We start from the raw sequence: 26011 nt of genomic DNA, 5'->3' as shown, positions 1-26011 counted from the left end.
TGAGCTCAGGTGCCTCCCATGTCCTCTGATCATCCTTTACATGTTTCTGCAGCTTAACTGGATTCTGCCTGTGCTAGACTCTGGCAGTCGGACAGGAAATTCACGCAGCTGACTATATTAAAGTTCCACAGCTGAGTGTGTGTTGGAGCATAAGTCAAGAAGGAAATCAAAGCAGCTGCCTGTAGACCTCAGAGACAGGATGGATGCTTCCTGTCTCTGAAGCAAGGATGGATGCAGGACAACCATCCATCCAGGGCACCAACTGCAGCTGAGCCAGAGCCAGATCTGAATCTGACTGAAGCTTCTGAAGAAGGGCAAGTACCGACATTCCACCAGCCTGGTGGAGCTGGACAAATGCTAAGAGAAATGGTCCTAACTTCCAACAGACACGGCTGCCACAGGAGAGGTTGGACATACTTCTGTACATGGGATCTGTTAAGTTTTTATTTGTTATAATAATTTACTTTGAATAACTTTTCCCGTTGGCATTAAGGGGTACTGTGTGTAATATTGTCAGCTTCCTAAAATAATGGCCCAAGTAATTTTTTGCTAAAAAGCGATTTTTTGCCCCTAAAACATCTTTGAGAAGAAAAGAGGTGCTGATTTTTTATTTGGTTTTACTTTGGCCATTATTTTATGAAGGTGACAATATGGAAAAAGTGAAGTAGGCTGGAAATAAACTTTCTTTCACATGCATTACTAGATTACTGGAACATAAGACTTAGTTCCAGTAATCTCTGTTGAAACCTCATGTTCCACAGGGAAACAGTCTATGTGCAGGTTGGACTGCAGGGTTTGCAAAGAGTGTGTGTGTGTGTGCAGGTTTGGCTCTAACCAGTGTGATGTCTCTGGAAGCTGCAGCTGCACTCATGTGGAGGCTGGGCTGACGGATGGAGCTGCTGCAGTCCAAGGCCCGGGCGAACGTCCCCACAGCTCTGAAACACACACACACACACACACACACACCCATCACACCCTGACATACTGCTCTACTGCTTCTGGTGTTCCTCTGCGTACACTTCATCAAACAGCCACTAGAGGGAGCATTTGGCTGATGTACTATAATTGACACCTGTAAGGGATTCCCCAGAATCAAACAGTTTCTCTAGATGTAAACAAACCAAATAAGAGAAGCATAGAGATGATAAATCAAGCAGCAGTGCCCTTTTCGCCCGTTGGTTAAATACATGTTCTGATATGACAGATGCCATTCTCTCTACATGTTCATTGGGACATAGCAGTCTGATCTGCACTGCTTTACACTGACAGCTAATGCTACAGGCTAAACTCTGACTCCAATTGATGGAAGTTTGCTTGGAAGTTGCCATGGCAACAGGTTCTATCAGCAGGGTGGCAGATGGTGGAGAAGTGTTACCTTGCAACAACAAGGAACTGGTCAATCTGGGCGTCCTTCAGCTGGTTGCTGGGGTCCCAAACTTTAGTTTCCATCTTCTCCTGGACACGGGTGTCAACTTCATCTGAGACACAGATGGACAAAAAGTTCAATGCTAATCAAGACACCAAATCAGCTACGAGTGGCTTAAGGACAGAGTGTCCATCACAGGACATCTGTCCCAGAGAACCCAAGTAGATCTGAAAGGTGTGTGTGAGTGACCTGACCCAGTTCTACCAGTAAGGGTAATGGGCCAGAACTCCAGTTAACTACTGAAAGAAGCTTGAGGAATGCTACCAACTGCTAAGAAATAGATGTAAACTTCTGAATTTAAACCAAAGTAAAAACATTGTGTCTCATTATTCTGGCATTTTGAAAACAGAACAAATTTTAATAATCCTAAAAGATTTACAACAAGAAAAACTTTAATCTGATGTCACAGGAAAATAAAAACATCTGTCTTTCACAGTGTTAAAGGAAACAAACCTTCAGTGAGTTTGTCAGGAATCTCTGCCTGGTATTTAGAGCCCACCCGGATCTCCCCCTGATCTGCCAGCAGCGTCTTCTGGACAGGGTCAAACACCAGCGAGTAGAAGAAACAGTCCTGGACAGGAAATGTTGAAGGGTTAAAGCTGCATGCACCAACTGACCTTAATCTCAATTTTTTTCAGAAAATGAGCAGCAGGAACACGGTGGCCCTGAGAAATCACCAAGCTCAGCCTTACTTCCTTCTCCAGGTAACCAGCCAGGACGTCCGTTTCATTGAGGAGGGTGACGTTACATTTTCCCCTGCAGACAGAGAGGAGCAGCAGTCAAAACATCCACCATGGAAGAAACTAAAATACAGCTTCAGAAAAATAAAATCCCCATCATTTTAAAAAAGCTTCTGGCCGTTTGTCACTTTAAGAAAGAAATAAACTAAAAAAAAAAGAAGAGCGAACAGGTAAAGCTAAGAGTCTGATTCTCTGAACCTCAAACACAATTATAACATCTGTTTAGTGTTTTAAAGCAGGACTTAGGTTCTTTTATTTATAATCCATGATCAAAATGTGATTACACTTTTTCTTAAATAAAAAAAAAATCACACTGCAGCAAGGGAAGAATCCAAAGGACAGTGCCAAAGCCAGCTCTTACTGACAAGACAAAGAAACAGAAATGTGCGTTTGGCCTAGTCAAAGTTTAGACTTTATACCACTTCCGATGCTGTAGTGTGATTTTAGCATGTCGTTCAGACTTAAACTCCTCCTTGGACCAGAACTCCTCAGTGGCGATGTTGCAGACTCAATACCAGTTATCACAAACTCTGGATTTGTGCTGCTAAGGGCAACACAACTAGTTATCAGGTTTAGGGGTGAATTAGTTTTTCCCAGAGGTCCAGGTTGGTTTGCACACATTTTTTTTTCCTTTTATGAAATAATTTTCAAACTGCTTTCTCTGTTTACACAAGTTATCTTTATAACCTGTGTAAATATTGAAAATTAATTTAATCATCTAAAACATTTAAATGTGAAAAAAGCAACAAAAAAAGAGAACAACAGCTTTATATAACTATAGTCTGCTGATGATTTTAAGATCAGTGGTGTTGATCCAGATTATTTGTGTACCTGAATGAAAAATGACAACCCAGCAAACTTGAACATTTACCAGTTAACAGAACCAACCGTCTTCAGTGAGGAGTTGGATTGGATGTGTGTGTTTCTGGTGAGAATGTGTTTCCCCTCAGTGTTAAACTGCTGACTCCACATGAACACATACCTTATATGAGTGGCAGGTAGAGACTCAAACTGTCGAGACAGGAAAAGCTCCCTGTGTTTCAGCTGGTGCTTCTGCTGCTCAGACAGCGCCGGCTGCTTGGACTCCTCCTCAAACTCTCCTGCAACAACAGAATCAGACGATGGAGCACAACACAGAACTGAAATACCTGCTCTGTTAAATAAAAACACTCATCTGCAGATTATGCTGTGGCACATTAACAAGCAGTTCAATTCAAGAGGGAATGGGGTAAGCAATGTAAAGGTGAACTGCTAACATAAGCAGGGAGTTTAATCAAAGGGATTAAAATTTGTGCAGAAAGGTTTTTCAAAAAAACAAAACATGACTTGACATTTTGCCATGTTGGCCACCACTACCACCTCAGAGCCTCTAGTTCCAGTTAAAGTTATAGTAAAAACAACAGGAACATTTCTATCTCCTGTTGATCTAAAATTACTTAACAAGAAAAGCACCAGACAAACATCTATTATACTTTACCCACTCTAAACACATAGGTGCCTGCAAAACAATATCAAAAACTATGTACTAACTCAGTTCAAAAAGTAAAACTCATACAAATTCATTACAACCAGATATATTTCAGCTCTGCTAAAATAATTAGAGATGCACCGACTGCAGTTTTCTGGCCGATCACTGATCTTTTCAAAAGCCTCACCTGCCGATTCTGATATTTTTGTCTGAAAAGTTAAATATAATGACACCGCCTAAAGAAATTAGCCGCTTTATTTTTTCCACTTTCAGTATGTGAGGAATCTATGCATGTGTCATTAAATAAAATGAATCATATGTTTTCATTGAATTACTAAATTAAACAAACTTTTCAATATTACAGCTGTTGATTATATAAACTAGCAGTTCCAACATCAGTGTCAGACGTTTCATCCCCTACCGCTTCACTTCTGCTGAACTTGTTGGGTTATAATAAATCATAACCTTGGTTATATTAATCGACAGTAGGATGTTTTGTAAAAGTTTACAAATTCAAGTGAATATGTAAGAGAACCAGAAGTAGTTCAGATACTTCCTGGTTTGTTCTGAGTCCTCCTAGAAAGTGAAACTGTGGACTTGATCTCAGCCATTTATCATCTCATGCATGCTCACGACTGTTAAAAGACTCACTGCAAGTATTTTACAAGAACAAAATGCACAACTTGTGTTTTTAATCAATAAAAAACACAACTACAGGCGGCGGCTGTTTGTGTCTTTAGGTGAACTTGGCCACTAGACTGCGCATTTCTAATTTCAGCAGCAGGGTGAGTAATTTGTGGCAAACTGGAGGGGAGGGCTGATTTTGCTCAATCTCTGTGGACTCCGCCCCTGCACTCGGCCAAAGGAAACCCTGTCAGTGAGGGCATGGGGGGAGAAAGACACAGTAAGACACAGTGAGAAGGACAGTAACTCAGGCCACACCCCTTTTCCTCTTAACCTCTCAACCCCCCCGCCCCCCCCCCCCCCCCCCCCTTCTCCCTCCGTCCGACTGGTCCCTGCCAAATAAAGTGGGAGACCCTGTGTACCAAACCTGAGGCGCCCATCCCCCCCCAAAACATGTATCTTCTCCTCTCTCTCTCCCCACACACGCACGCACGCGCACACACACTGCCAGAACCGAAGACATTAAGCAAACGACAGGCACCTTAGTCGGATATAATCTCAAAGCAACACACACAGAGAACACACACCTTCCATAATGAGAAAAAAGAATAAGTAGGAATTAACTCTTTCTGTAGGCCTCAGTAAGCGATCAGTGGCCTTTTGTTTTGCACAAAGAACTCGTGTGTGTGTGTGCGCGTTTGTGTACTGAAGGAAGAAGAGGAGGGAAGATGCGGTGAAAACAGCAATAAGCTAAAGCAATTAAGACAAACGAACAGTAGCAGAGAGACTGAAGGGCTGAAACCATTACAGAACCACAGCAGTCCAGAACTGACCTGTTCGCACTGGGAGAGGTCCAATGGTTTATACATGTAATAAAACATCAGCATGCTGACAGCTTACATTACATTTAATATTTAACAATGCTTCATATAGACATACAGAGCCTATAAAAAGTGTTCAACCCCTTTGGATGTTTTACATTTGGCTTTTTTGACAAAAATCTTTTTACAAAGAAAAACAAAATGTCAAAGTGAAAACTGATTTCTACGAAATAATGAACATTAAAAAAATGTGTGGAAAAAAATAAAATAAAACAAATAATTGCATAAATATTCACCCCTTTCAAAGTGACTAAAAGCAATTAAAAACAGGTCCAGTCAGTTGGTGCTGGTAGTTTCACAATGAGTGGAATAGAGGTCACCTGAAATCAGTGACTTTGTCTTCAGTGATGTTAGTATAAAGGACCCAGCGAGGTCTAACAGTGGACTGGTGGTCACATGGTTGTGGGACATTCGAGCCAAGCTCCTCTGAAGCCCCTCCCACTGCACCTGCAGGAGGCTCCACGGTCCAATAAGAACTTTCGTTGGTCTGATGAGACCAAAATAGAGCTTTATGCTCATCAAAGGAGACACTAAGTCTAACACCAAACACTTAACATCACCACTCAGTAGCTCTGCTTACACTATGTATGAGACACCAAACACTTCACATCACTACAAACACACTATCCCCACTGTGAAGCACGTTGGTGGCAGCATCATGCTGTGGGAATGCTTCTCAGCAGAAGGCAGTGATTTCCCAGAGGACAATTTGTTTTGATCTGTAGGAGAACTACGGCTTCAGAGGACATTTATTTTCCAGCAAGACAACGAGCCGAAGCGTCTAGCTAAAGCTACACAGAGATGGTGTGAAGACAAGGAAGTGGCCCAGTCAAAGCCCATAGCTCAGTCTGAGTGGCTAGACTCAAAAAGAGCTGTTCACACCCCCCACCCTGAAGAGTTTATCATGAAGAACGGAGGAAAATGCAGGGGCTTCATGTATAAAGAGTCCGTAGTTTTCATACTAAAACTTGGCGTATGGACAAATTTTAAAAAGTGCGGCACACAAAAAATTCGGATGTATAAAGCATGGCAATTTGTCCTTGTTTGTAGCAGTAGCAGTATTTATAATAATAATTATTATATATTTTATTTAAAAGGTGCTTTCAGGGTACATAACGTCACTTCACAAAAATAAAAATAACACATTTTAAAGAAAAAAAAAAAATCCAAATCACAAAAGAGATGATGCAAATGCCTGTTTGAACAGCAGAGCATTGAGCTGGAATTTAAAGACAGACAGCGTGTCAGAGAGTCCTTTGAGTGGGGAATATGGACGTTTATTCTAAATAGAGAAATCGTGCATAAGTTGTACATTTACAGAATAGAGATGCTTTCTGTCCATAAAGGCGCATTCACAAAGCAGGCGTGGCTCGACTGAAGGATGACTGCAGTTGCACCGATACCGGTACTGCTCGGCTCCTTGTTTAAGTTCTGCTCAGAGCTCCAGGATGATGTCTGGATTAATCTAAACAATAATAAACCATCAGCAACATTTCCCAGCAGATCAATATGATCTCTGAACAATTGCTCCCTCTGAATCCTTCCATTGGAGATGTTCTCCATTAGAGCCAAAGCGCTCCACAATTACGCGGCACACCTTTGCGCAGCTACTTATATATGTGTGATTGTATACACACCTTGATTGCCTTAAAAATAATCAAACTTGCCCTGTTTGGAGTTAATCTGCTGATCCAACTTTGTTTTCTATTTTTGTGAGAATGAAATGACCCCACAGCTGCATTTCATGCGCTTTGGCGCACAGAACAGTTATGTACATCTTTATGAGACAAAAACTGAGGAAAAGTGCTATTTATATTTGAGTGAGGTTTTCACATCCTTTTATTTTTATTTTCTTTATTTTGTGTGAGTGTTAGCTTATTGTCTCAGGATAAGAGCTGTTCAGTTTCACCGTTTACGTTTAAACAATAAAATTTTAAAATCCTAAAAAAAACATTGAGTTTGATGCTTCTTGATCTAAATAACTGAATGTAGTCAGATTTAGGTGAGTTTTGACGCTTTGTAGTTTAATGTTGTTCACAGAATCAAATGGCTGCCACACATTTTCACTGCAGGTCAAAGGTTTGCATATATTTAAACAAACTTTCATGACACGTATTTTTATACATACCGACTTGTGTGTAAAATATGGCGCCGCACATTTTTTGTGCGTATGCACGCTTTATACATGAGGCCCCAGATGAGCATCCTGACTGAGATCCACACTGACTGCAGCCAGAGGAGCAGCTACTGAATACTGAAGGGGGCAGTATTTATCAAATCACTCATCTTATGATACATATTTTATCTTTATTTTGTAGAAATCAGTTTAACATTAAGAGTTTCTTTGGAACTTGTTTTGCCAAATTATGTTGATCATGTTTGACTTGTAAAAGCAATACAAAGGGTGAAACATCCAAAAGGGTGAAAATGTTTCTAGGCGATTTATGTAGAACAGCATCACGGAGTGTGGGCCAAACATGATACATGTCAGTGTTCCTGATCCAACGTGACAGTCACAGCTGTCATGTTCACTTCTATTAGCTGGACTAGCCTGGTGCTGGTCAGAGGAACGCTGAGTTGTTCTCATTACCTGGAACATGTCTATACTGGCTACGTATCTATAAGCCATGCTTTGCTTTTGTGAAAATATGAAAGAAACAGAAAATAAAAAGAACATTAAACTCAGGAAGGGTTTGAATACTATCACTAAACTGGAGAGCACCACAAACTGATCAGACATTGTTCACTTTGTGAAGGAAGATCTAACTGTAATCAGTTTACACACATCTGGTTTATTATTGTTATTCTACCAGGTGAACATTAGCGGTGATTTCCACTGTTCCTGTCACGATTGTTACTGAAAACAAAACAGAAAACAACCTCCCAGTTCCAAACCAGTAGGCTTTCACCTTGCTGTGTGGTTTGGGTTTGTAATGTTGCATCTCAGTCAAGAGCTGGAGGCGGGCTTATCGAGAACAAGAGCCAATAAAATCACAGGGGTTAAAACACTTGAGTTTGATTCATTCAGAGATCTAACATAAGACAAAAAAAGAACAATAAAAACATTGAAAGTCAACAGGACACAAGTTGGATTAGAACTGGAATCCCATGGTCTGGCTATTACTGATATTACCCATAAGGCATTGCACCCAAGTATATGTGCTGATTCCAAAAAACCCTTAATAAATGTAGCTGGCATCTGTTTGCAGGATGACTATAATATAGTGATTTGTGTAGAGTACTTAAAATTTCTCCATTCACTTTTCTACAATAAAATACAACAATTTTAAGACAGGAGGGTTGGATCAAATGTTTTCTGGGTGATGTCAAAGGAAGTTCACTGATTGGAGTTTCTGGCCGATCATGATCTTTAAAAACTCTGACCTGCTGATTCCAATCTTGGCTGACACCAATTCCTTTAGTCTGAAAAGTAGCTAAATATAGCAACAAAGTCACTAAGTTGGCAACAGTGGGGGACTATTTTAGAGTAGTTGCCTTTCTGATGCCAGAGTAAAATACAGGAGTTACTGGAACTGCATCTCACTAGACACCATGCATACTTCACAATAACAATGAAAAACTGATCTGAATGCAGCATCTTTAATTACCTCATAAAGAGAGCTGAGTGAAAGAAATAGTGACAGCATCTTTTGTTTCAGCCAATAATCTCAGTAAGTAACAGACTGCTGTATCCTAAATGCACAGAGGAGTCTTATCGCAGCTCCTTCCTCCCAGCTGCTGTTAGACTCTAGAACCAACACAGATCCAAACAAACTCAGGAAGTGACACATTTTCTACATTTTTAAACTAACCTACTCAGTTGCACATTCCTTTGGACTGGAGTTTGCTAAAGAGTATTTATGTTGAAATTTTGCCCTTACTATACAATATTTTGGTCTTTATTCCGTTTTATGTATTGCACATTCCTATCTCTGTGAATCTATTTTCTTTGACTGCCTGACACTTGTGCTGCAGCTGCACAGAAATTTCTGTTTTATTCTATTCACCTAAAAAAGTAATGAAAACGTTTGTTGATTATCATTCTCCTGAAGAAGGCTCTCATTGAGAGAAATCTAAATATGCAGAAATAAGAAGCTGTAGAAAAATTAAAAATCAAAATGAGTCAAGAAAAGTGAAATGGTTGCATCATCACAAAGCATGGCAGGAATCAGTGTGAGCTTTATGCTGGAGTGGCTGTATTAATACTGGGTTCCTGCGGATCTACAGGAGGACGGCAGCATCCTGCATCAATCCAGTCAGCTGGAGGCCGGCATCAGCTACATCTTCATTCAGCCGCTCTACAAGGACATGTCAAAGCAGCCAGCAGGCACAGGGAAGACACACAAAGGAATTAAGAGTCATTCTAATCAGTCACATCTCAGGGAACACCACACACACACACACACCCCAGCATGCCCACACACACACACGACTGTAGCGTCTCACTGTGGTGGCATCACAGAGAAACATGCCAACATCACTGCATCCATTTTGAGGTGTGTTGATCTGTGTTTTAATGTCTTTGTTAAGAGCACTGTAGACCAGAGGAGGAGGAGAAGGGAAGGGGGAGAAAGGTGGGCTATCGGGAGGGGGTGTGTGAGAGGTGTTTAATGAACGGGATCCATTTTTACCAGACTGCATGTCATTAGCACCACCCACTCCCCCTCCCTCCGTCTACTCTCAGATCAAACAAGGAGGAGATTGGACTGGATCAGGGCGGGGCAAACCAGGGAAGGAGCCTCAGCTGAGACAACAACAGTGGTTGCTAAAATGTGATTATTGATTATTGGTGAATTTATTTGAACAGAATCCTTTCCTCTTGATGTCACCTGGTGAGCTCCTTAGTGTGTGATTGATATATTCTATTAACCTAGAAGTAAAAAAACAGAAGCATGAATCTTATAAACTCCATTGTTAGATTACTAATCACCATTATTCTAATAATAATGTTCCCACAGGATAATCATGCACCATGATGATACTGAAAACAGGGCCTGATGAACATATTTCATCCCACAATTTCAAAATAAAACTCATGAGAGTTTTATAAGAAGATTCATATTGTGGCCAACTAAATAACTTCTTTGTCTGTCAGACTACATTGATTTGGGGATTATTTTCAGAGATGTTTCTATCTCTGGTGGAAGGGGATAAGTGGGAATAAGTGTAACAGTGTTGGTTTCAGACAGCTCCCAGCCTGTCAACCTCCATGTGACTAAAGATAACTGGACCTTCAGTGTGTTTGCACTGCAGCATGCAGCCAGGCTGACCTGACCTGCTGGAAACACCAATAACAACCTGCACTACAAGGCCCTGTTTACATGACAACAATTTGTGGTGAAAACGGAAGCATTTCGTTGTGCTTGTACTGTACATTTACATGAAAATAGCCAATGTTTTCTCTGACAACGACACAGTTTGAGAACGTGTTCCAGAGTGCAATGGTTCTAAAACGTACCGGTGTCCATTGTCTTGTAAACAGAGTAAATGGATCCTTTCTGTCAGGGAATCCCTAGCTCATGCATAGTCTGAAGCAAAACATAACGGCTTCCTACCGACAATGCCGGACACCAGAGTAATGTTTGTCCTTCTGACTTCAGACAGTGGCTTGAAAAATCAAAATGCCAGGCAGTGACCTCACTCACTAATATTTAACTGGAATGCAATCACTGTGGATGGTTAATGACTGACATGTTACCCAGTTAATGAACTGGTTGATAACTGAGATACAGTAACCACCTGCGGCCTTTTCCAATACAAAGCTATTTTTTAGTTACTTAGTGAAATGCAGGCAGCAGCCATTTTCAATAGGAAGTCAGGAAGAAACAGGGAGAATCGCAAATCACCTGATGGATTTATAATACATCCAATAGTTTAGTTCAGGACTTGGACTTGAACAGGTCGGGGATCAGGAAAAAGGCAGCTAACACCTCTGCAAATCCCACACATCCTGGACACAAACAGTTTAGACTTTTAGTTTTGTCCCCCAGGCTCATCTGATGAACACAATGAGCATCTTACAGTCTGAGTCTTCAGCTACTCTGTTCTTAAGCAATATAAGTATATTTGCACAACTTGCCTTTCTTTTCTTTATATACCATATTTAAAATCTGTACATACTGTTTCTTTTATCTTTTCTAATATTTTCTCTAATATTTATATATCTACACTGGCATCTGTAACCTGTCAAAGCTTGAAATGAAAGTCAAAATCCTTGTTTTGTGCTCACAATCTTTTTGCAATTGACATTTTTCTCTGTGCCGGAATGAAAACAGACGCCTTAAAATCTAAACTGCCTGAAGAATATTAAGCGTTGCTTTCAATCCCACATTTACCTAATTTTTTTTGTACACCATTCATCACAGTTCCCTTTAAAATAAGTAATTTTCTTTTCTGACAAGTTTCATTCCAAAATTAGAAATTTACAAGAATCATGAACTCAGAAAGAACTGTGGAGTAGGGTTGAACAATAAAACAATAGCAATATATACTGTGATAGACATGCGATTAATATCGATTGATGATACATCTGATAGAATATTCAATAAATTAACTTTTCACTGAACTCTGATCTAGAACCGCACAGCATTCTGGGTGACGTAGGCAGAGGAAAGACTTTAACTGCTCAACCTCCCAGAGCTAGCTAAGCTAGGAGGGTGGTATCAACTAACTGACTCACTCTGTGGTTACCTAGCAACAACCTATTGAGTAACTTGCACAGTGCAGCCTGAGCCACTGTGCCTCATAACTGTTTAAAAATAAAAACAATGACGTAGAATAATAACTGGATAAAACATGAGAGATCATGCCACCAGTCTGGAAGTTCTTCAGTTACTTAAAACAGACAAACAAACAAAACAAAAAACAACTAATCAATAATTATCGATATCGACTTGTATGAAATACGTTTTTCAGCCATACTGTCCAGCTCTACTATCCAGCATATTCTCCCAACATTATCTACCTCGCTGAAGGATCCCAGACTTCCTCTGACTCCCACCAATCACTGCTGCTGTGTTCTGGTCAGCAGCACCTGCAGGTTGTTCATCTTCAGAGCAGAAGAAATGGAACACCCTGTCTGTTTATAGAACACTCATTCCTTGAGAAACTATATATTCTTCCAGATATAAAAAAACATTGTGTTTGTTACATAAAACAAACCAGATGCATCATTCTGTCCCAATACAGTAAGTGCATGTGATTGTCTGTATTTCCCTTCTTAATTAAACGACAAGCAGTTGACACATGAATCAGATGAATCCCACAGGCCAGGTGATGAATCCTCTGAAAAAAAAAGGCGGCCATGTTGCGAGTGGAGGAACATTAACTTGAGAATGATTGGGCTCCAGCTAGAGTTCTTAATTTAACCCTGGAGCAGGCCTTGTTACAATTCACAACAAGAAAGCTGAAGAGACGCTTTAAGGCTTTTGTGTGAAACACAAAGAGGAAGAGGCTCATTAAAGGCAGCCAGCCATATCATGCATACACTCCTGCTGTAGTGGAGGGCCTGAAGGAGGCAAGAGCTTGCTACTCACTTGCGTTGCTGTCTGCCAGAGTGTTGAGGTTGCCTGAGATGTCTCTCCTCCTGAACAGACACACCACCTTTGCTTCCACATTCCCATTGGCTGTCTGCAAACACAAAATGAGTTGTTCAGGTTGGAACTATCAGCAAGAATAGGTGTGACTCTCCAAGCTTCTGTTCCCATCTTCAATCATTTTTACAATTCCCGGTTTCCCACCCAGAGAGGGACGCATGAAATGTTTCCCACCTGATTTGTATTTTCCTTATTTTACATGGCAAAATAAATGAATAAGGCTGCCATTAAATATAGCTGTGGTTCAGTTTGACCCAGTGCAGTTTTGCTTCTTCTTACTTTCGCTTTCTACCTGTAAATCAACCACTTCGTCCTAAAACCACTGCTGTACTTTGCAATTAAGTATTTCACTGATTCACAGAATAAAATGCTTAAGAATTTTAGTGATGCACAATACATCGGCACTAAAACCAACGTTTAGGTATTGTTCTGACAAGTAAAACTGGGCAGTTATTAGCAACCGATATTGATTTCCATCTTTTTGTTAATGTTGGCCCAAATTTTTGATTGGTGCATGTCTAATTCATTTAAAACAAATGTAACTATAATTGTTCTTTTTCATTCATGTCTGTTCTGACCCCTGTTTGTTTGAGCTTTCTCTTGTGAAACATAAGTGATTGTGACTCCAGAATAACTCCTGCTGGTTGATATTATTCATCTGTTTCTTTACACCAGACTAAAACCAGGAAATAAAGAAAACGACCTTAAATGATCAGATATTAAAACAGAGGCAAAGGATCCCAAAGTTGAGATATTTTAGTTGCAATATTTGGTTACTGGATCTGCTTTTTCCAATTAGGGCAGAAAATGACAACCAATTATAGTATGACAATTTTTTTTTTTTTACCCCTCCAGGGGTCTTTTGTGGGCTCTAGTGTCCCTTATATGATAGTAGGCTGACAGGAAACGGGGAAGGAGAGGGGGGAAGACATGCGGCAAATGTCGTCGGGTCCTCATGGTGCTCCAAATACGGGTCGCGCTAACCGCTACGCCACCACGGCACACCCAGTATGACAATTTTATTGTCTCATTTAAGGAAAAATAATAAATAGAAAAACAATATGTTGAAGGAAATTCAAGACCAATTTAGAAAAAACTATGAAAGTTTTGCTAACCTTTACGGAAAAAACAGTTTACTGTTATTGTTGCTAATAGTAAGCGGGTATGTCGGTCTGTGTGCTTCCACTTGTCTGCCACTTGCAGGGACCAACACATTGCCAGCGTCACAAAAACACACCCATCTACTTCCCCCCTTTAGCATTCCTCCAATGAAACAACACAGCAATGGCGTCTGGCAACGTGGAGATAAAAAGAAGGAATGCTAGCACTCCTCACCTTAATACTTCTTAAAATAAAAGTTGGATGAAATGAAACATGACCGTTCAGACTGCAAATACTTTGAAAAATGAAAATCAGATATGTATCTGATTTAGTTCCACGTATGGAAGTGGCACAAATCGGATTCATTTTTGCCGTTCACACTGCCGTGAAACAGTCGGCTATGTGTTGCATTTGGACAAAAAAAACAACAACAAAAAAACATGAATTTGGGTCTCCTTTGCCTGCTGTGTGAATGTAGCCTAAGAGCTGTTTCACAAACCAGCCAGATCACTCATCCTCTATCCACAGCATTAACAATGAAAAAGGTTTTCTGTTAATAGTTCTTTCTAGAACTGCTCCTGGTTCACCAGCTCAGCTGCTCTGTTTGGTGCCTCGATGTCTGTGAGACCATCAGCTGCTCTCCAGCGGCCAAAAGTCTCCTGAGTTTTCCTCCTCTGAACGATTATCAAGCTGTTTCCACTAACCAAACCAAGTTTATGTTCAAGAGCATTTGGGCAAACAAGGCTTCTATTGACTTTTATGCACAGATGTAAAGTCTGACTGATTTGGACGTTTTTTCTGGAAATGAATTTCCCATCTCAGGTGTCATCAATGTAGATATTTTGTAAATATCTGTACAGTATTTCACCCAGTCCTACTTTCATTCACAGGAATGAATTCAAATACAGGTGAGTAAGGTCTGATCTGATAGATAATGGGTTAAAAGGATCCACCCAAATCAACCCTGACATGTTAGCTGGAGCGGGATGAACTATGAAAAGTTAAAATGACTATGAAAAGATAATATTTCAACTCAGGCCTCATGATTTAGAGCCCAGAAGAAGCTACATGTCAGATTATTGAAGACTTCTAATACTTTCTGGTGAGTTAGCAAGTCTTTTGGAAATAAATGACAATTAAAATGATAGAGCTGTGTGTGCGTGTGAGGGTGTGTGTGGGGGGGTGTAGTGTGGTTAGAACATAATGGCTGCTATCTAAAAGCCAGTTTGCCCTGTGTGCAACAGAGAATTCTGAATTCACCAATGATGAGTGAGAACAAAGTCACATTGCTGTTGTAAACCCCAATGATGAAAATTAGTTTCATAGTAGCAGTGCACTGATTTCCACATTTCCAACCAATCACAAATACTTAAAAAGCCTGATGTGCCGATTCCAATTATGGCCGACGGCATTTCTTTTTAATCAGAAAAGCTGCTAAATATAGCAACAAAGTCACTAAGTCGGCCACAGTGGGATGATGGTTAACAGTGACCTGGTGGCAGGTCTGTCTATCAGTTTCTCTCAAAGTAGAGAAAAAGTGGAATCAGTTTCTCGTGTATCGGTCGATTGTCCGTCACCCAAAATTAAGGAAATGGGGGTCGATTTATCGTTGCACCTTTATTTAACAGAATTCAGAGTTTAATTGAGGAGTTTTCCTTTTACCCAGATTAGTTTCTTTACTCTAATATAAAACAAATCTTTTCAATGACAAGTATTTCTACACAATAACCATGGCACAATGTTTTCACGTTACATTACTTTCAATCTGCACAGGAATAAACAAAAAATCTTGTTCAAAAATAACAGCAAACATCTGAATAACTAATATTATGTTAGTAAAGGTTTAGTGAAAAATGTGTTCAAATGCAAACAGGGCTTTATACCCAACAGCAGAATTCAGGTACAAAAGCACAATTTATTCTGAAAAACTGATCTATAGCCTTTAACCCAGTTCTCTGAATTCAGTAGCTTTTAGCTCTCATGGTGAACTCCACAAGTGCTTTAGAGCAAGTGGCTTACATAAATGAGCTTAATCCTGTGACAGGGAATCTGCCCTGTGTCATATGCTGCTGTTGTTATGGCAGTGGGGGTCTGAAGCAGTGCCCTGCCATTTGAACAGCCATAATTTACCACAGTTTGCAAGGTTTCAACGTGCCGCTGCACAGAATAGGTTTGGGTTTAGCTGCTGGTGAGAGTTGAACACATTAAAAAGTTCAAACATCAACTACCCACCTTGTTGAGCTCTTCTATTCTCCGGATCAGGTATGGGTTGCTGGAGGAGTTCTCAAAGTAAACGTAGTCTGAAACAACAAACAGAAGAAAAAAAATTCAACCCATAACCCAGCCTCAAAGTTTTTCAGAAACACAGTCACTGCATAACCCAGAGATGCTCATATGCACAGATGACAAGAGTAAATTGAGAATTTGATGTCCAACTCGATGCTCTTCCTGCACTACTTCAAGGTGGTGGTGGTCACCCTCACAACTTGACCCCAGCGCAATGAGAAAATAGTGAGGTTATTTTTTGATAACAGCAGCAGGCATCAGGCTGAGGCTACTTTTTCTGTATAACCATATTGTTCATAAATAATAATATTATCATTTTCCAGTAACTGGACAGATGATTCATTATGTGGTGATTATGTTTACTATGAACCCAAAGAACAACAACAGGAGAAGGAGTGAGTCAGTGACTCGATGTTACCTGCTGGGTTTGTTTAGATAGATTTGAATAATTAATTGAGCTTACTGTACTGTTTGATGACATGTAAAAGAATAATCTTTTTGCCCTTCTGCGCTATGCACATGCGCAAAATTTCCATATGTGTAAGTAACTTTATTGGATGTTACTATGGCAGTTTTCTGGCCGATCATCGATCTTTAAACTGTCTGACCTGCTGATTTTGGCCCATATCAATGTTTTGCCAGAAAGTTGCTAAGTCGGTAGCAGTAGGTGACTGCTGTTGACCCTCCTGGTGCAGATGTGCACCACAAAGAGAAAAGGGTTTTGTTCTGTTAACTTGAACCGTTCCAGACTTTGAGCCGTAGAGGTCTGCTGTCACCTAAGGGTGGGAGGTCACATCTGTTTTTCCATGCATAAAGATGAACACAAGAACGATTCAGTATGGATTAATGTCAAAACGTGATCTATGGTGAACGCATAGTCACATGCACCAGGAGACATGCTGTATCAAGTCAAGTTTATTTGTACAGTACATTTCAGCAACAAGGTGTTTTACACTGGAAAAACATAATACAGTAAAGAATTATGAAATAAGCAACAGACATTACATTTTGTTCACATGCGGGCTGTGTACAACTAAAATGTATGAATATTCTGACAGATGACCAGGATTCATTTGAATTTTGTTTCAGATTGTAACTGAATGTGTGTTCTTTAGAGCATAAAGTCACAATCCTGATATGAGACCCGGTTCATCTCCCCTCTGCCATGAAAACTGACATATCCATATATTCATGTAGAATGAACATGCTGTCAAAGACTCATCAGTTCAATCAGAGCTATTTTCCCTGTGGGTCTGCTAAATGTGGCTTTAGGATTAACACAATTCATTTCAAAAGTTACTTTCACAAAGTTTGACTGTTTTTACTAATGTTTATACTAATGTGATATTCTGGAGACTCCTTCCCCACTACTGTTCTGTTGGGTAAGAATAAGCAGAACTGCTAGTTAACAGATGAGCAGGCTGTGCCTGTAGCACATTCTTCATTTATTATGTTTCTGCTGCAGGAGAAGCACATATAACTAACCTCAGTTGTTCAGCCACACTGCAGTCTTCTGTGTTTGATTCCTGAGATTTAGGAATGAACAGTTCCTAAAAGCAGTTCACGTCACAGGAACAATGCAGAAAAATGATGCAGGGTAACTAGCAGTAACAGTGATGTGCTGGGTTCACATTGACTGTTTAAACTCTACATGTGCTTATCAGCTGCCTGACGCTGCCACGGCTCCAGAGAAATGTCTGCTGAGCTTGCAGTGACATCAGTGATCATTAACGCCATCAAACACATCAGCTTTACACACATGCGCACACACACCCCCACGTCCACACACACACAGAAAAGCTATCTGATAAAGGATAATCCTCAGAGTGATTTGTGTTGACATTAAGCAGTTGCTTCTTGTGACTTTTATTTTAGGTGTGATCTTGATATGAAGCCTTCAACATGCTTAGAGGATGCTTAGTTTTAGCTCTTTCACATCCTGATAAATGACAGTATGTAAATGAAACTGAAGTCATCATGTGATTAACATGTTTACTGAGGCAATCGTGTCATATTAAAGCTGTTTATCATAAATACAGCAGATATTGAGCAGTTATTACTGGTGGCTGCACCCTACTTCATTACAAAACCAAGAATTAATGACCCAAGGCAGGAGAGGACTCAAACTGACTGCAGTTTTATAAATAAAAAGGATTTCTTTGGAAGTACAGTTACTGTTAAGGAAAAAACCTGGGAGTTATTTTACATCGGAATGGACGATAAATTGGTATCGGACGATTTTAGTCCGGTTCAGGAAATAAAACCGATGTTTATTTCCATCTTATCATCTAACATTGGTAATGTAACAGCAGTATCTAGGTATCTGGATCTAGGTCCAAATTTTTATATCAATGCATTTATGATTTTATATCACCACTGCAACAGATGTTTACTATCCTGCACAGTTTTTATCAATTTAAATAACGTTTCTTCTCTTATTTTAGCATCTCTGCTGGTTGCGTACTTTCATTGTCACTTATTATAAATAATCTGTTGTTTTTAAATCACAAACACACAATTTGGACATTTTTTCATTTTATACTACTCAGCTGCACATTCCTTTAGATGGGAGGAATGTGGATAATATTTTACCATTTTACCCCTAAGGTACAATATGCTATTCTGTTTTTTTATTTTTGATATTTTTGTCTTTGTGTGAAGTTACATGCTTCAATTCAACCTGAATTCCCCCCACTCTGGGACAATAAAGCATATTTCTATTCTAATATTTAACATCCACATCACAAATCTCTTTCTTCCTAATATGGTGACGTGCCAGCAGCAGTGGTTTGTGTTTAAACCTAAAGCCCAGCGCAACTTATTAAACTTTGGGGACATATACAAAATTATCTGTATCTGATAATATACAGATAATTTGTAATCAGATACAAAATTAACAACAAAATGCTGGGTGCAGGTGCATAAGTTCACAAAACAAGTATTATTCTTTTAAAAAAGAAATATGACTTAGGGAACAAAATAAATGCAGACAGACTGAGATATTAGAGGATGCTTAGAGCAACCGGGGGCCGCCTGCAGCTCGGTTCCATTTGGTGAGCCCACCAGCAGGCAGAGAGACTCAAGAGGATATGGCTGCTTTCTGATGCATCACCACAAGCAGAGGTGGAAAAGGAAGAACTCTGAAAGGGAGAGGATTTCTTGCTCTATTTAACAGCAATGTAAAGCCTGAATAGGGAAGCATCACATTGCTGTACACAGTGAAAGAACATGGCATCCCCCTGTTACATAACAGTGGGTAAGAGTGAACAGGAGGACGTGCACGTTCATGTGCCTAACATGACTAATTGTAGCTGTTCAGACAGTGATGCTGGACGTTTCTCCACAGTATGTTTCCGTGGATCGCAGAGGAACTGTGATCCAGGGAAACACCACATGTCTCAGGTTTCTGGATAGTTCTGAGCTACATGTATGCACATCTGAGAATCAGGCATCATTTGGAGAAAATTGAACAAAAAAAAAAAAAAGAGAGGATGCCGCTGAGCATTTGTTGTGGAAGAGCTAACACATTTGACTAATCTGTGTAGGAAGAAATATGTAAACTCTGCACTGTGTGAATCTAGTGTGGAAGTTTGTCAGAAATCCAGTTTGTCCAATTACATGTTATTATTTTATAAGTTAAATTTAATAGGGGTGCACTGATGATTGCCTTCGATTTCTTGAATTTTGGGAGATTGACGATCGGCCGATGCGTACGTGAGAAACAGATCTTATCCAGCGATTTTCTCTCCCTCCACAAACGTCTGAACATCAGCCGCTGCCCCCTTCTGGTCTGATGTGAGACAGGTTTGACTGGCAGACCCCTCCCCCCAGGAGGTCACATCTGGGTGTGCGTGGTTAACAACAGTCACCTCACTGTTGCCACTTAGCAACTTTGTTGCGATGTTTAGCAACTTTTCTGACAAAAATAAAATTGGAATCGACCAAAATCGGAACCATTAGTTTCTTAATGACTTTAAAAATCACTTTAACGCGCTCCGAAAATATTTTATGCTGCATTAAACAAGCATCCCCAGCTTTCTAACAGACATAGTTGGCCTGAACATATGGTACCTCTGTAATTAGAAAATATTTATTACAATCCAATCTGAGCAGGTCTGTGCAGTATTGCTATTGCACTAAGGACAAATTAGCAATGCAACACGAAGGCCTACATTAACCTGATTAAGAGATTGAAAAAGATTTTTTACTGTTTCTCTTCATCCAGCCTGCTGGAGTTTTAGCTCTTTCACAATGAAAAATCAACAGAAATTTTAGACATGGTGTTGGCAGTTTACAGTAGACTCTAGACTGTCTATGCACAGTCTACAGTCTGTGCATATACAGTTGTAGACTGTGTGCTATATGCACAGTCTACAACTGTACCTGCAGCAGTTACAGTTGTGGTAACTTCTGCCCTTTTACAAAGTAATAAATCAGAGGGCTGTATGCTAATTTATGTCACGCTTTTTCTCAGAGTTATGTTTTCTGCAGCGCCAAAGAGAAGACAGTAAGCAGCTTACAGTCAGACTTGCTGTTTTAATCTCTTTTTTTAAAGGAGTAAGAATTTTTAATCTTATGTGACATGTTAGTCGTAAATTTCTGATGATTATCAGGAATTTAAAAATGTTGATTTAAAGGAGGCAAAGATACTCTCTCAGAAACACAGTTGCACCTAAAGGCTCATGCAAAAAAAAGAATAGCCTTGTATTTTATGCAACAGCTGCAGGAAGAGCAAATTTCCTAACCACAAACTCTAAAGGGCAAAGCTGCATGACACTACCTGTCCTAGGAAAGCTGCTCTGCTGATACCAGAACATCCAAAGTTCTGGTATCAGCAGAACTTTGGAAGTTCCAAGTTGAATTCAGGTCCCAACGCTACCTGTTGTTCATCGGAGGAAAAACTGGTGTTTCTACAAGTAAAGTGAAACATATTTAAACCCTTTCAAATTAATTTTAACCTAAATTAATGTTAAGATTCACATCTTGTCAATGCTCTGAATTTTTTCTAATTAATACTGAACAAGTCTTTATATAGCCTCTATTCGTATGAGAGTGATCGTCTCATTGTCAATTGCATTTAACTTTTCTGAACAGCAACACTATTCAAAACAGAACCTCGAGTTCTAGACATATCTTCATGTATTTTGTGTTAGTGAACACCACCTTTAATTCTTCTATCAATCTGTCAATTTGTTTGTTTATATATGACAAATATAATAAAGAACAATCAACAGTAAAGATCCCCATCTATGCACCATATTGTGCAGACCAGTGTTTAATCAGCATGACCTAAATACCCTGCAGACCCTTGTGAGTGCTTACACACAGCTAAGCCTGCCACACTGTCCATAAAACATGTCTGTCTCCGCGACAACACTCTCCGACTGAGAACACCTCTTTCTAACGTCGTAACAAGATATTGTGAAGAAAAAGCATCAGAGACAAAGCAACTGCATGAAAAATAAAAAGTACTCCAAACAGTACTGTTAAAAGCTACGCGGATAAAAAAAGGATGCTAGCCAAATGACAGCTACAAGTTTGTGTCCCTTCACAATGCTCATGTTTCCTCCCCAGTACTGACGAGGAAGCCTTCAGAAGTACCAAACATGATTCGGTATGTACAGCATTTCTGCTCACATACACCTTTCATTCAGTGGGATTTTACACACGCCATTATTCTAATGAGAAAGCTTCCCAACACGGAAATTGGAACATGTATTCGGGTATTTTGCAAGTATATAATGTACAGAATATAACATAACTCCGAATGTTCAGCTGACCAAATTCTATTATTAAAGTTATGTGAGATTTAAACTATTCTACTTCAAGCCATTTTTAAAATATAACGTTCAGTCTGTACCATCAGGTGGCTGTAAGCTAACTAATTTTAGCATTCACTATCAACTTTGCTAGCGTAACAAATGAAGCGGTATGGCGAAGCCAAGCTAGCTGCTATTGACCCCGCGAGGTTCTGGCTTTTTAGCGGCTAATGCTAATAGCATGGAATTTCCATTTTCACTCTCCAACATTAGCGCCAATTTAAAAATTATTCCACGAATGTCCAACTACATGAGCAATAAGCTTTCCGAGGTGTCATATCTGAGTCCGTAATTAGTTTTTTCCCCCGAAAACTTTTCAGAGAACAGTTCACGGAACCCGACAACAATCCGCCGTGGGATATTACTATGTAGCCGGGATATAGCATTAATGTTTGTAAAAGTTGCATGTTTCATCTATGGTGTAACATTAAGCAACTGTATTAGATATATTGATTAAAAAGGTTAATATATTTATTTGCAAAACCCCATTACAATCGTATGATTCAATAGATTGTGGCGTTCTTTCAAACCAAACTTGAAGCACGAAGGCTAAGTGACATTGAAGTCGGCATCTGATCCGAAGTTTCAGACCCAGGGCTGCTGCACGGATTTTAGGGATTCTGGAATATTTTTAATGAGAAATAATCAGCTTAGTTAAGTCAGAGCTGTGCTGGATTACTCTACTTTGCCTGCATATTATTTTACACACAGTATTTGATTAGAGAAACTTCCCTTGTTATTTTTGTAAGGTGGAAAACACCAATTTTATAGCTATTTTGGCATAAATTTACAGTTGGGTCCTGCACGCAATCAGTTAATTTTTAGTCAAGTCAAATCTGTAGTAAATTATACTACGCTGTTTACAGACACTTTCATACAGTTTGTAATAACCTCATTCTCTTTATGACAACATATATGCAATGTTTTATTTTGCATTGGAAATCACATTTAATATTAAATCCATCTGAAAACTCTTAGAATGTTTAAGACTGGACAGAATTAATCTACTCTTTATTCTTTTAAATGCTTCAAAACACAAAGATTCCAGGATTTAAAGTTTAAAGGACCTGATCTATTGCCAAAATACAATAAACACCATTAATATTAGATGCGCATGAGTCAAGCATAGTTGGAAAATATTATGTTATTTATTAAAGCAATCCATTCCAGGTTTGACCTGTCCAAGAACTGTACCTTTAAAACTAGATTATTTATTTTCATGTATGTTTACAAAAATTGTGTTTAAAGAACCTTTAGACAGTGCCAAACAAGTCAGTTTAAGTTGGGCCTTTCAGATTTAGAATTAGATCTGATCTAATTCAGTCCTGTTCTCTAAAAGAGCATAACAGAATTTTACTCAAGTGTCTAATCGGTATATATGAATCTAAAGCTAACTTCAGCATCATCGAAAGCTAGGCTATAGCTAGCTTGAGTTAGCAGCTAACCGAATAGACAGCTAGCGGCTAGCCACCTGGATGTCGAAAACGAACAATCACATCGTGTGCGTGCGTGTATGTGTGTGTGAGTGTGTGTGTGAGGCAAGAGGGGGGGGGGGGGGGGGGTCTCAAATATATAAACCATTCCTTACCTCCCACTCGGTACATATTGGCCGCCATCCTCTTGCAACCTGTATTAAAATCAATTCCAGGGTATTCCCCGCTTGGGTAAAAAATATCGACGGCTTCTCTTTTATTCCTTCATTTATCTCAGACACCCCCGCCGCGAAACAAAGCCGGCTCCGGGCTCAAGCCGAGCTGTGGCGGGTAAAAAAGTTAAAAGTTTCCCTTAGTAAAGCTCCGGAGATAGTCCCCAAAAAACAGAAGTATCCTCTTTTCTTCGGCCCCTCAGACGACCTTCTCCTCTTCTTCACTCACTCATTCACACGCAGCTAGCCTGTCTCTTACTCCACTCTTCCTCCCATCCTCCGCTCCAAGCTTCATCCTCCTCTTCTTCACCTCCGCTTCAGCACACACACACTCGCACACGGAACACTCACTCACAGGTCCCCTCCGACAGTGCGCGAATCGTCATCTTCGGCTATTGTCGACAATCTCCGGCAGAACCCACAACTTTTTTCACTGGGTCCTGGTTAGTTAAGAACTTGACCTTTGGCATGAATGAGTAAGAAACAGGGCCTTTCGTGCAAAAATATTTGAAAAATATAATGCTTATTAAGACTTGATTAATTATTTTGTAACGAGTCTTCTAAAAAAAAGTATAAGTGAAGAGTGTAGATAACAAAACCCAGTTCATATAACAGAATTTTTGACTGCAATTTATTTCCCACAGTGAACCTAAAAGCTTTTGCATTGCTTTGTCTTTAAACACAAGTAGACTAAAAACTTGTGATAAATTTAGTGTTGTATTGCAATACAAAGCTTTAATCAAACATAAGGCATACACCAAAACCTTAAGCTTTATGCGTTTTCATTCTACATACTAAAATAAATATTTCTACGCCTTTAGGAATAGATATCACAAAAAATCTTACAATCAAGATGAACTTTCTATTAATTTTGTTTAGACATCAATTTCAAATCTTTCATATAACATTTCAGGCAGAGCTGATGTTACATTTGAACATGTTTTATAATTTATACTTTATTTGTGTTTTCAAGAAAAACTGCTAGTTGTAACACAACACTTTCAGTATTTACAGACACCCTTACACATTTCAGTCAGATATGGTGGTGATGAACCCTTTTAACAAATGAAACATTATCTGCTTTACATTTGTTTGGCTGTTTAAAAAAAATCTGTCCGTCTGTCTACAATTACAAGTCAAGAAATTTCAGCCAGATCAGAAGTTCAATTTTAAAAATGAAATCCTGGTAATAAAGTTATTGTTTGTATTTCCCACTATATCCATACAGAATAATATTAATACAAAAATTTTATCAACCAACTTTCAGTTTTCACAGATTCTCTACAAAGTTTAGTTTCGTTTTAAAGGTACAGCTCACATTAAAAGGGTCAACACTGCCCCCTAATGACAGCTAAATAATAACACAACTTTCAGGTTTTATTTTTTGTTTGTATTAATAATCAATACAAAAATAAAAGAAAACATTTACTACAAGTGATAATATTCAAGTACACTGATCTAAGGTCACAGAAATGAATGAATTAGTAAAATAAGCAGGGTTCGTGCTGACAGGAGTTGTTCTCCATCTTGTTTCATAAATGCACAGAAACAGCCAACACTGGTCACTTCTGTTTAAAGTACAAAAATATAGAAGAGCATTTCTATGGGCACTATGGCATACTGTATGTTATAATGCAACACATAAACTCAACACAACTAAAACAGGCATGTTCACAGAAACTATAAGGTAATAACAGTCACATTATGCACCACTCAACACACATGCTAACTTTTCTCACCACTTACACATCAGAATGCAAAAGATTCTGTTACACGTGTCAGTTTCAGATGGATTTATGAAGTTATGGTAGGAGGTTAAAATGGACATTTTCCCCTGAAGAGAATTCCTCTATACTCATGAGACTGACTGCAGTGGTGCAGCAGAGGCTAAATGAAGCTGAGCACTGATTAGCCTCAGTGGCTGTGAGCAGACAGCTTCCCTCCCTTCACTGGCAGCACCAGCAGCTCCGCCTAGCTGGCTGGAGGCTCCGGAGAGCTGGTGGAGGTGGAGCTGGCAGAGGCCAGTGTCTCCCTGCTTTCTCCCACCCCACCTCTGGTCATCTTCCACTGCAGGATGCAGGTATCCTTCCCGCCAATGGAAAGAAGGTGGGAGTCATTGTGGGTGAAGCAGACGTTGGTTACGTGACTCCCGTGGCCCTCGTACTTGTAACTTGGTGCCTGGGGAAGGAATCGGACAATGAAGAGAGGTTACCAACGAAGCCCTAATTAATCCCTTGTTTTCCTCAATGTAGGATACACTTTTTGAAATCCTGTCGTCGCATGGTGACAATGCCGAATAAGATTATACTCATGTACTAGTGCTTGTTTCTAGTTTCAAGTTTATTTTTCTATGTACACTTCAGAATTTTTGCCAGAAACTACTATTAGTTCCTGAAGCCTGTTCTAAAAGCTGTGAAGACCACTTC

At 39.6% G+C, this 26011-nt stretch overlaps 2 protein-coding genes across 3 annotated transcripts in view; both read right to left on the bottom strand.

Moving 5' to 3' along the window:
* mta2 (metastasis associated 1 family, member 2) overlaps positions 1–23946 on the bottom strand; it is a 31631-nt gene extending 7685 nt beyond the window's left edge. Inside the window, exons 1-8 of the mRNA XM_028038546.1 lie at positions 23529–23946; positions 16068–16135; positions 12675–12768; positions 3149–3266; positions 2119–2182; positions 1880–1997; positions 1376–1478; positions 836–935 (exon numbers count right to left, since the gene is read on the bottom strand). Coding sequence (XP_027894347.1) covers positions 836–935; positions 1376–1478; positions 1880–1997; positions 2119–2182; positions 3149–3266; positions 12675–12768; positions 16068–16135; positions 23529–23556 — 693 coding nt within the window. The 5' untranslated portion in view covers positions 23557–23946. The remainder of the gene's footprint in view (positions 1–835; positions 936–1375; positions 1479–1879; positions 1998–2118; positions 2183–3148; positions 3267–12674; positions 12769–16067; positions 16136–23528) is intronic.
* A 564-nt stretch (positions 23947–24510) lies between these two features.
* The window catches only part of eml3 (EMAP like 3), a 47975-nt gene continuing 46474 nt past the window's right edge, over positions 24511–26011 (bottom strand). For both annotated transcript variants that reach the window (XM_028038530.1, XM_028038531.1), the window contains one exon: positions 24511–25763. In XM_028038530.1, coding sequence (XP_027894331.1) covers positions 25557–25763 — 207 coding nt within the window. In that variant the 3' untranslated portion in view covers positions 24511–25556. The remainder of the gene's footprint in view (positions 25764–26011) is intronic.

This window comes from Xiphophorus couchianus, chromosome 14 (assembly GCF_001444195.1).
Source record: "Xiphophorus couchianus chromosome 14, X_couchianus-1.0, whole genome shotgun sequence".
In the NCBI taxonomy this organism is placed as follows: Eukaryota; Metazoa; Chordata; class Actinopteri; order Cyprinodontiformes; family Poeciliidae; genus Xiphophorus; species Xiphophorus couchianus.
This window is presented reverse-complemented; position numbering and strand designations above follow the sequence as displayed.